Source organism: Callospermophilus lateralis, chromosome 2 (genome assembly GCF_048772815.1).
Source record: "Callospermophilus lateralis isolate mCalLat2 chromosome 2, mCalLat2.hap1, whole genome shotgun sequence".
NCBI lineage: Eukaryota > Metazoa > Chordata > Mammalia > Rodentia > Sciuridae > Callospermophilus > Callospermophilus lateralis.
In genome coordinates this window covers 53,735,653-53,747,819 of record NC_135306.1, presented here as the reverse complement: position 1 = coordinate 53,747,819, position 12,167 = coordinate 53,735,653, and the positions used below count along the sequence as shown (strand labels likewise).

Sequence of the window (12,167 nt, the reverse complement as noted above, 5' to 3'; positions counted from 1 at the left end):
TTCATCTAAAAATAAATTACCCTGGACGAAGCAATTCTAAGGCATCTGTAAATCTGTTACTTAGAAATAAATTCAATGCCACTGCACATTCTTCTAGGCCACTCTTGAGATCCACTTTGGTTGATGATGAACTAAAGATCAAGAAAAAAAATACAAAGAATTTTTATCAGTTTTATTATTAGCACACTTTCCCAGGGAATGCGTATGAACCTTGGAGACAGAAGGCAGACTGAAATTCTAACTCTACAACTGACTAGTGTAGGGGCTAAGGGAACACTCCCTCTATCCTCTTGTAAATGATTTTTAGGGGAGATGAACCAAAGAATAGAGAATAGCCTGAGACAAAGTTCTTCTGGGTTCTGAGTATGGTGTCCTTCTTTTCTGCTAGTTAATCCTCCTTGACTAATGAGGTTATTGGGAATGGTGGATGCCATAGCAATTGCATTCTTTCTAGAAGAAGGAGGGACAGAGTGGGAGAAGGTTAGAGAGACCCTGGTTCTGAATCTGCTACTTTCATTCAAAGCATCCAGCACGTCAAATTGCCACACTTTGGAATACTGTTTTCTGAGTCCCAAAACTAACTTTGTCTGTTACATCCCTGAGTCTCAACTTTTTTATGTGTAAAATGGGAAACACCAACCTACTTGATAGGCTGTCTGGAGGATGATATTAATTGACAAATAATGATCAGAGTAGGCACACACACACACAAAAAAAAAAAAAAACTGACAATTCACTTGGACCTACAAAAGTCCAATGAGTAACTAGAAGCAGGATTAAAAAAAAAACTTGGCATCTCTGCCTCCATTTTTGCATCTATCTCCTTTCTGAGTCTCTTTGGATTCCAGAAACAACAGATCTTATCAATAAACACAGTGTGGTGAGTGGAAATTCCCCTTCCCCACCCCCAACCAGGAAACAGTACCTTTCTTACAGGTTCTGACAACCACCACCTACCCACCCGCCAATCCTATAGGGACCAACCAGAACACAGTTTGACCAAGACTGCTTGACCATGCATACTTCTGATTCGGACTTAACTATATAATATAAAAGCTGGTGTCAGTTTTCCTGAAGACAGGGCTAAGGGCACTGGTCCCCTTATCTTCCCGGTATGGCTATCCTAATTCCTGAGCTGGGAGTGGTGGCACACACCAATAATCCCAGCAATTTGGGAGTCTGAGACAGGAAGATTGCAAGTTCAAGATCACCCTCAGCAAATTAGCAAAGCCCTCAGCAATTTAGTTAAACCCTGTTTCAAAATAAAAAATAAAAAGGACTAGGAATGTAGCTCAGTGGTAAAATACCCCTGGGTTAAATTCCTGCTCCTGTCTTCCCTTCCCTTCCCTTCCTTCTTTTCTTTCTTTCAGTATTGGCAATCAGAGCTCCTAGGGGAGCTGCATCACTGAGCCCAGTCTTGTCTTTTTTTTTTTTTTTTTTAAGACAAGGTCTCACTAAATTGCTTAGGGCCTCACTAAATCACTGAGGCAAGCCTTGAACTTGCAATCTTCCTGCTTCAGCCTCCTAAACCACTGTGATTATAGGCATATACTGATCCCAGCTCATGATTCCTTCTTGTTATTCACGTCTCACCTAATACACCACCAACAGAGAGTGGCTTGGCTGAGCCCACCCCATACTCCAGTTTTCCTTCTGTACCACTTAATCCAGGATCTTGTGAATGTAGTATTTGTGGACATAAGATGCAAGTGCAAGGAGACTGTTTTAGTCATTTCTGCGTCATCAGTGTCTTTGGTGGTACCTAGAACATGCTCAGTAAATATACTTGAGTGGGTAGGTTCCTGTTCTGGGTAGAAATAAAAAACCTCCTCATACTTAGGGCTTAAAGCACCTTCCTCCTGGGGCAAAGCAGAAAGGAGACCAGCCCTTGATGGAGGGGTAGCTGAAGAGCTAAGAATTGATGTACCCTTAAGTTTCCAGAGAATGAGAAGATGAAATTACACTATGGTGTTCACAAGTCTCTCACAGCAAGATTTTTTAAAAGAAAGTTATCTGACTCTCTCATAGCAGTCCACCACCAAACCGTGTCAGTGTTACCTTCTGAATGTACCTTGGATTTATTCGCTTGCATCTCTATCACACAGTCCAAGTTAGCTCCTATGTTGCCTAGTGGCTACAGAATTATTTTCTCCCCATCACCTACCCCTACTGCCCCATCAAATGTTTACCTAGAATTCATTCAATGAATACTTATGAAGTACGTGCCAGGTACTCAGCACTGGCAATACAGCAATGAACAAGACACAGTGAATCCTGGCTCTCTGGGAGAAAGGAAGGCAGACTTACATAAGCAGACCAATAACTAAGATCATCTCAAATTGGGATAAGTAGTTTGGGACAGAACCTAGTTTAGAGAATGGTGTGTGTTTGTGTGTGTGTGTGTGGTGTGTGTGTGTGTGTGAGAGAGAGAGAGAGAGAGAGAGAAAGGGAGAGAGGGAGAGAGGGAGAAAGGGAGAGAGGGAGAGAGGGAGAAAGGGAGAGAAAGAGTGAGTCACAGAAGGCTCTCCAAGAAGGCAACATCCAAATGCTGTACAATGGAATCAGCCATGGGAATATTTAAGTTAGAAACAGAGAAAGGATTCTAAACAGAAAATGTGGAGAGTAAGATCAAGAACAGGAGAAAATGAGTGCATAAAAGACAAAAGCCAGAAACAACAAAGGCAGCGAGAATGGATTTTATTCTAAGAACCAAAGAACATGCATTGCCTCAGAAATCTCTACTCCTTTTCTAATCAATCCTTCCCTTTAACTACTAGGCTTTCCAGTTTTACTTCTCCCTTATCTCTTACCATTTCTCTATAAGGTTACAACTCATCCTTTATCCTTTGTCACAGGAAATGGGCTCCTTGCCAAAAAAAAAACAACACCTCTGCATCTCAGCTGGCCTCTGTCATCTGGAAGGACACATTATACCTGTCCCGGCTTAGATTAAAAACCAGATCACTACCTCCAAACACAGTAAACACAGCCCCTCTAAGTAGTCTATTACGAGACTCACCTGGAATCAATACACCCTGCCCCCCCAAATACACACAACACTGGTGGTACCATGTGTTCATTAACCAGGACTCCTCTCAACATCTCTTAGGGACACATTCTCCTCTCCATATGTACTGCCATCACCTGAATTGAGATGCGTGTCACTTCATTACTGAATTCTAAATACCTGCCTGCTTTGATTTCATGGTCCTCAAAATTCATCATGCATTAGACTCACCTGGAGAATTTACTAAAATATACTACTGAGTCCTTCCCCAAAAATTTCTGCTCAGTAGACCTAAGGTGGACAGGTTTTCAGATGATATTAATCCTGCTTTGATTCATACTGGATTCCACTCTCAGACTTCTCTTCCTAAAGCAGATATTCATGATACTACCTCCTTAGATTAAATAACCAAAAATAGCTACCACACCTGCCATGTTAAGTTCAAACTCTTCTGGCTTCTAGGCCTGAGAAATCTGGCCCCACCTCACCTGTCCAACCAGACTGGAGCAATGAGCATGGCTATTTAAAAACAGCCCAGTATCTTGCAAGAGGCTCATCAACAGGGCATCATCCTCAAGCCTGGGATGATGGAATGAAAAACTTCCTGGACTGGAAATCTGACCCACATGGCTAGCTTTTCCTACTCATTTGTCATTATTGCTAGTAATAACATTATTGCCATTTTTCTATCTACGTGACCTTCAGAGAGCTGCTTAGCCTCCCTGGGTCTCTTGCTTCATCTTTGAAATACCCAAATGTTCTCCCATTTCACAACTTGTGTAAGAGAAACAAAGGCAATGGCTATTAGAAGTGTTCTTTGTGGACTTTCAAGCCCTACATGAATTAACAACCATGCATAATTTTCTAAAAGCTATGGATGTTCAACCCATATGCTCAAATTCCAGCCCTGTTAGAGTCCAGCTCAGATGCCCTTCTTAATATATATCTTCAGTAAGATGAAGATCCTTTCTTCCTATTTCTAAGATACGTTAATTTAAAGATAAATGAGTCCTAGTCTTGTCTTTTATAAAACAGACAAAAAACAAACATAATATAAAAATCTAAGACTACACTAATATTATCTCTTATAGTCCAATACCACTTCTTCCTTTATTAATAACTTAATAAACTCCATTGAAAAGAGCTATATTTATTATAGTGGACAAGGATCAATTCTGGAATCATATCATTTTATTCATTTCATGACTTCAACCCTAAGTATGTATGGCCATGGCAAGTTACTTTTCCTCCCTAATACTCAGTTTCTTATGTAAGATGGACCTAGTAAAAGTACCCACCTCACAGGTTATGTTATTAATACAGATAATGTGCTCAGTGTCTGACACATAGAAGTCCTCAAGTATTGCCAAGCTAATGCTAACATTAATTTATAAGTAACCAAATGGCCTTCAATAACTCCAAATGGCCAAGTACATAACAGTTGAAGAAATAAGTAATAAATATTTGTTCATTCATGTTATCAATTGTACAATACCAGACAATTTAGCGATGACTGGAGTGGGGAAAGAACATGCAATATAGAAGGAAGAATGAATAAAATAAGTTCAGAATAGCTAAAGCAAAGTTTTGTAAAGAGTTTTTCTTATGAGAACCTTACTAGCAATAAAGACAAATGAAGTAGGAAAAGCTAGCCATGTGGGTTAATATTCTCTATAGGATAGTCAGCATGTCTGAATTTTATTATTTATGAAGATTTGAGAATGTGGGTGTATTTGGGGAGAGAACTATTATGGATCAGGGGAGCAAGGAGGGAGCAGAGAGCAGATGAGAATGCTGGATTCTTTGCTAAGCCTATCCAGAGAAAGTTCCTACTTTCCTCAGGGTTCAAGATTCACCTTTGCCTCAAAAGTCACAAAGATTCACCGTAACATACTGATTCAGCTGAAACTATAGCTGTAGATAAGCAGATTATGAACTCCTAATGACATTTCTAATTATTTATCTAGATATTTTGTCTCTACCCTCTGAAAATTCACAACTTATACTGACATGTTGTGTGGGAAGAGAATTAGTGACTTTTCCTCCTCCTCTTTCCAAATTATTTGAACTCTGTTCATACTACTTTTATTATGAAAAACTGATTTGTAAAATTTTAAAGCATAAAAGTAATGTCTCAAAGGAAAACAAAAAGTCTTATCACTACCATTTCCCAGCTCTGTAACCTTGAACTTCCTCACCTTACCTAAGTTTCCTTATCACTAAGATGGAGCCAAGACTGTTCTTTATAATTTATGAGGTAGTGTGAAAATCAGGTAAGCTTATGAAAATAAAAGCACAAGCATTTATATGTACTGAGGCATTACTACCATTCTCCAGGAGTGTCACACTACCCAACCCTATTTGGTAAGAACCACATACACACTCACATGTTTGTGACCTGACAAAATTTTTCTATACTTTACTTAATGACCTGCTTTCTTCATATCTTATTAAATCCGCCGAGAACTAAAGAATAAATATTAAAAAATTCTCTCTCTCTCTCTCTCTCTCTCTCTCTCTCTCTCTCTCCCCCACTCTCTCTTTAAAAAAATTAAAAAAAAAAATAAAAAGACCTGCTGATTAAAAGAGAAAGAAGGAATTTTTGTGATTTTTATTAAAAAAATAAAAGTCTCAAAACCAATATACAATAATTATGTACATCTGAATACTTCTAAATTATTCCTTACTTTTTCATTTGCAAAGGCAATTATTTAAAATGACTGCATACCCACTAAATAAATATTAACATTTTAGAACTTTTCAAAAGTAATTCTAATGTGAACCTCTTTTGAATTGATTCCTACATAATCAAGGCTCAATACTAATCAGTTTTTCAACTAAGGATATATGAGCATCATAAATCATAAATTTTACAGAAGCTACTGCAGAAGCTTTCAACTGTGCTAGAAAATAATAATTGGGTTGGGGAAATGCTACACAAAATATGAGATGCCCTTCCTATGCCCAGAGGAAAGGATAACCCTTATCTATGAAGACACAAGGACACAGAAGAAATCTGAACAAACAGGCCTTGCTAAATCCTTCAGCGCATAACTATTAAGAATACTCAGGGTTGGGGATATAGTTCAACTGGTAGAGTGCTTGCCTCATGTGCACAAGGCCCTGAGTTCAATCCCCAGCACCACCACCACCAAAAAAAAAAAAACTCTCAGAATGCCCATTCCTATGGGTCTTCCTTTCCTTACAAAGACTCTCATGTCATATTTAAAAAAAAAAAAAAAAAATTAAGTAAATCTGTAAGTTTTCTTCTTGTCAACCTGTCTTTTGTTATGAGAAGGCAAATGGGTTCCTGAAAGGTGTGTTGCCCAGAAATGAGAAAATTGAGTGACAAGTTGCAATTCGTCCACTGCCAGCTATAGAACCAAGGATATGTACCTTTACATCAAGGGCACTTTGGTTATGTACCTTTACATTTTAATAAATGACAAACTGAAACTCCCCCACTGCCTGCCTCACAACCTTGTGTTGAGAAGCAAACAAGTATCTGTGGAGTGAAAAGTACCATGAGGTAAGGCAATGTTATTTTCTGTGTAGCCTAAATATATAAGTACCATATGAAGTCTGAAGCCTCACACTACTTTGAAAGTGTCTTTTTAGCTGCTCCACAATGTGTTTAAAAGTGCTTGCTTTTATTGGTGCATTAGAAGGCCTATTGATTAAAAGCCAGCATGGGAATTTTCATTATTTGTGGGGTTTTTTTTGTTGTTGTTGTTTTGCAAACTTTGATTCTACAATGGAAACATCTCAAAACTATTTCTTATATTTCACCTCCACTTCTTCCTTTACATCCATCTTTTAACTCCTTCTGTTACCACTTCCCAACTCAGAGACATGCACAAATTTACTTATTTAAAACAAATACAGCAAGAAAGATAACTTTCCCTCAATCTTGGTTCTCTCCTACCACACAACTTCTCTGTGTAGTTTGGATCTTAAATGTCCCCCTAAGGACCATGTGTTAAAGGACTGGTTCCCAGGGAGGTGCTGCTGGGAAGAGGTAGAGCCTAGGAGAATCTGTAGGTAATTAAGGGTGCCTTTTAAGGGGATTGTTAGAATTTCAGCTCCCTCCTCACTCTCTTTTGCTGCCTGACCTTTTCTCTTTATAAGTTTATTATCCCAAGTATTTGTTTTAGCAACAGAAATCCTTCTTTTCATAGGCAAGAGCTTCAAAAAAAAAAGTTGACATCTAGGATAGGGTTGCAGCCCAGTGGTAGAGCATTGCCTAGCATGTATGAGGAACTGGGTTTGATTCTCAGCACCACATATAAATAAATAAAAAATAAAGGTCTATTAACAACTTAAAACAAAAAAAAAGTTGACATCTTCAGCTGCTACAGGCTGGCACTGTCCCAACTTTCTAAATTCCCTCCAAGATAAAGGTGTCTGATAAATTGACTACAAAATGCAAAGGACGCTTTTCAGCCTAAATCCATGCAGAATTCTCTGCTGACAAGATTCTAGAACTTACCCCTCCCACAAATTCCTTGCCTGTCCTATGGCAACTATCTCTGTAGCTCCTGCTTGAACTCTTCATTCCCTCAGCAATCCTTTACTGTCTGTGTCTTATAGTTCCTTCCTCCACCCAGTCCCTTCTTTTTTGTTTTGCTTTCTCTTAATAGCATTTGCAGTTCATGACTTCAACACTATATACAAGCTAAAAGATTCCCAGTCTACAGATCCAGCACAGTGCTTTCTGTGCAAAGTCCAACTCTTATCCATTACTGCCTTAAGTAATTTTTATTTATTTTACTACAGCTTTCAAACTCAGTGTTATCAATGGTGATACAGTACTTACCTAGGAAACTATCAAAAAGATTGGAAGAAAACTATGAGACAGAAAATTTTATTTCTGGGGGGAAAACAGATTTCCATGGGGACATATAGAATAAAAAAGTAATGTGGGAGGCTGAGGATATAGCTCAGTTGGTAGAGTGCTTGCCTCACACACACAAGTTCCTGGGTTTGATCCACCGCACCACACACAAAAAAAAGTAATGTGTGGGGGCTGGGGTTGTGGCTCAGTGGTAGCACACTCGCCTTGCATATGTGAGGCATTGTGTTCAATCCTTAGCACCATCTACAACTACAAAAAAAAATTTTTAAAGTATGTTGGGAATTAATGCCTTAAAGACATTTATTATTCTCAACTTTTTTCCCACTCTTCAATGCCTTCCACATATTAAGAGAAATTGCTGCCCAGGCACAGTGGTGTCCACCTATAATATCAGCTATTTGGGAGGCTGAGGCAGGAGGATCAATACCTAGTGAGAATTTATCTCAAAATAAAATAAAATAAAAAGGGCTCGGGGTGTAGCTTAATGGTAGAGCACTTGCCTGGTGTGCATAAGGCATTGGGTTCAATCCCCAGTAATGGAGGGAAAAGAAAAAAAGACAAATTACTGCTGGGAGCCATCAGCCAAGTAGGTATGACAAATTCCTTGCCAGCTTACTCCCATGCTGTCTGGTGGAAGGACTTCTGAAAGGTGACCTTGCTCAAGGACCAGGGCAGGATCCGTGTTTAGGGTGTTCCCCCTTTAGAATAGGGCAGTTTAGCATAATAGGAGAGTAGGGTGTTTCCCCTTTAGAATAGGGCGGTTTAGTATAATAGGAGATTAGGGTGTTCCTCTTTTGGAATAGGGCGTATCCTGCTGCTGAGTTCCTCTTGAGTGCTTAGGGTCAGACAGTATATTTTGGGAGAGAGAAGCCCATGCGGGTGGATTTGGGCAGAGGATTGGATTTGGGAGAGAGTGGATTTGGGCAGGAGTGGATTTGGGCAGAGAACGTGGATTCCCCCAGAACGTGTTTGTAGACGGCCGGTGTGAGTTCGGGAATAAAGAATTGCTGTTTGAATCTACAAGCTGTGTGGAGACTCGTGATTTGTGCCCAGCCAGAGACTGCGGCAAATTACCAAATCCATGAGTATAATAAACACCCTGGAAGACACCTGAAATTTCAAATGCTAAAGACCTGCTGTATAATTTTAAAAGTTTAATAAACCTGGAAGGAAGGAAGGATGGAAATCTTTTTTTCAATGGTACTAAAACTGCTTTACAGTTTCCTTAATAACTCATAAAGAAACAACCTACATGTTCAATAGGTAAAAAGGAAACAGTAATGAGCAATTAAATATTATCTTATATAAAAATATCTAATGAAAAGGTAAAATATCATGATATTTAAGTTTAAAAGGTAGACAATTTAACAGTATATTTAATAAGATATCAATTTAAAATTTTAAAATTTCTATATGAAAAGAAAAAAAAGAGTTTCAATTGTATATTTTATATTCCATTCTCTTCTTTGTGCTTTCTATAGCTCCTAAATTTTCTACAATAGACACACTTTTAAACCAAGGTTACAAGAAAATGTTAAAGAGAAAAATTATTGTAAAACAATATTCAGTAAAACATTTATAATAATTAAATGTTAGTGTAGATGAGCCACAAAGGGGTGGGGGGCAAAAAAAAGCGAGTAGCAGCTGTAAAGAGACTCACTCTTTACAGTGATTGACCCAAGGCACCAGTCTTCTACCAGGTTCCAGAAAGAGGCCCAACACAAGTCTCCCAAGTATAAAATTGAGGGTAGGTGCCCTCAATTTAAAGAGCTCAGTATATGACTTCCCCAAATTGGGCAATAACTGTACAAAGCACTGGCCCAAAAATGTGTGGCCAAGGTTCACACCAATGAAAATTCCCATTCTCCTATCCCAACAAGAGGTCAAAATGTAATCATTTCTGTGCATGTCAGTCCCTAGCTAATTTGCCTGTCCACCACAGACACTTTCTCTTGTCTATTCTTCACCTTGTAATAAACTTGCCCTACACACTATCTGTCTCTGCATCATTGTATACTTTTGCATTTGCACCAGGATAACTGCTTAATCTTAGACAATTATACCCAAGGACTGAGACTAAACCACAACACTCCAATTAAGTATCAACTTCTGGTAATATTATAATTATATCAAGAAGCATATGCCTAGGAAAAGACTGGAATGAAATATAGCAAAGTCTGATAGTCTATTATAGTGGCTGCAATTATAGTTGATGTTTCTCATTTCCTCCACCTTTCCCAATTTTGGCAATGTGGTTATATTATCTTATAATAAAAAAAATAATCATTAACATTTTGAAAGATTAAAAAAAAAAACTCAAAAGGAAGTTGTGCCCCCAGAAGTTGAATTTAGTTTTTTGGCTTTTCTATAACACTGAGTCATTCAGTAGTTACATATCCTCTTCTCTAATTTGTAAAATGGCACTGTAATTACCTAAGACCCTCCCAACCTCACTGGTTTGTTGAACACAAGGCACCTCGGGAATATCAGAATTATATTCTCTAAAGGTTAGACTATTTCTTCCCTGATCCCCCAAGAATGCCCACACACTCTTCTAACCTGCTCGAACTTGATGTTCCAAGCTGTCTGGATGCCCGTTTGGTATCATATGATGCAAAGTGAAAGCTACTTGTTGCCATATCTGGTTGAGGAGACCTGTGAATTTAAAAAGACAGAGTGAGTTTTTTATTTTTTTGTCCTGTGAGAAAAGTCTATAAGAATTCAAGTTCACAATGTAAGCCTTTCAATTATTTTGTACATATCACTTCCATTCTCATCACTTTCTGAAAATCTAGTAACACAAATCTACTGCCATACATTGAATATTCCTGAAATATAGCCCCAACAGACTGATCTTATTTTTTAATTTATTCTAATGCACAAAAGATAAATTGAAATCTCATAGCTTTCTACTCAAAGACTGCACTGTATCTTGTATATACCCTCCTAAATCTTTTCCCAAGTAAATCTACTCATTATATTTTTTTAGAGAATTTTTTAATATTTATTTTTTAGTTTTCGGTGGACACACCATCTTTGTTTGTATGTGGTGCTGAGGATCGAACCCAGGCCGCACGCATGCCAGGCGAGCGCGCTACCGCTTGAGCCACATCCCCAGCCCTACTCATTATATTTTTAATAAACTGTCTAATTTCCCATTCTATATATACCATAGCAAGCTGAAGGAACACACAGGTGAAGACCAATCAAAATCTTAAACTTTATTGATCCAGAGATACCCTGTAGATACAACTAGGGGACAGGTCCACTCAGAGAAGGAAACTTACAGAAAGTTTCAGAATAAGCCACATCCCCAGCCCTACTCATTATATTTTTAATAAACTGTCTAATTTCCCATTCTATATATACCATAGCAAGCTGAAGGAACACACAGGTGAAGACCAATCAAAATCTTAAACTTTATTGATCCAGAGATACCCTGTAGATACAACTAGGGGACAGGTCCACTCAGAGAAGGAAACTTAAAAAGTTTCAGAATAAGCCCTGTCCTATATTATAATTGATGCCAATCTCTTTCAGCTTCCACTCACCTAATAGCACACATTCCAATAAGAAGAACTACAGTTACCAATAAAAGGAGTAGAAAAAAGGACTACTGACTGTGCTAACTTTATGGAATCTATTTTTTTTAATTTTAAGATGTAAAATGCCCTCAGTAAAAGTGGAGTATGATTATAACCCACCTTTCACATTTTCCAATTCCCTATAATATTTTATATTCGATATAAATCTTATCCTAGACATATCAAATTCCCTAAATTTTATACATCAGTCAAGGAAAGTCAAGGATCTTCTTAAAAGGGTAGTTGTATGTGGGGTCGGGGAGGAAAGAAAAATCCACAGATGAAGGTAAATGTAGTTTGAAGGCTTATTCTCTAACACAAAAACTTTTTACTAGTAGAAAACAGAGAGCATGTAAATAAGTTATACTGTAGAGAAGTGTTATGATTTTGATCTGGACTGTTTCCCCCAAGGCTCCTTTGTTGAAGACTTGGTCAAAGACAGGCTTTAGGGAAATGATTGGATCATGAGAACTCTGACTTCATCAATGGATTAATCCATCAGTGGATTCATAGCTGAATGTACTATTTGGAAGGTAGAGAGAACTATGGGAGGCAGGACCTTGTTGAAGAGAATGGGTCCTTGGGGTATGCCCTTGGGGACTACTATCTTGTCCTTGGCCCTTTCTCTCTCTCTCCCTCTCTCTCTCTCTCTCTCTCTCTCTCTCTCTCTCTCTGTCCTTCCTGGCCTCCAAGAGGGGAGCTATGCTCTGCCATAGCCTTC

At 38.4% G+C, this 12,167-nt stretch overlaps 1 protein-coding gene across 1 annotated transcript in view; it reads right to left on the bottom strand.

Annotated features, from left to right (window-relative positions):
* The window catches only part of Ttc39b (tetratricopeptide repeat domain 39B), a 131,312-nt gene that overhangs the window by 48,550 nt on the left and 70,595 nt on the right, over positions 1-12,167 (bottom strand). Inside the window, exons 3-4 of the mRNA XM_076845961.2 lie at positions 10,422-10,517; positions 21-131 (exon numbers count right to left, since the gene is read on the bottom strand). Of these exons, the coding sequence (XP_076702076.2) occupies positions 21-131; positions 10,422-10,517 (207 nt within the window). The remainder of the gene's footprint in view (positions 1-20; positions 132-10,421; positions 10,518-12,167) is intronic.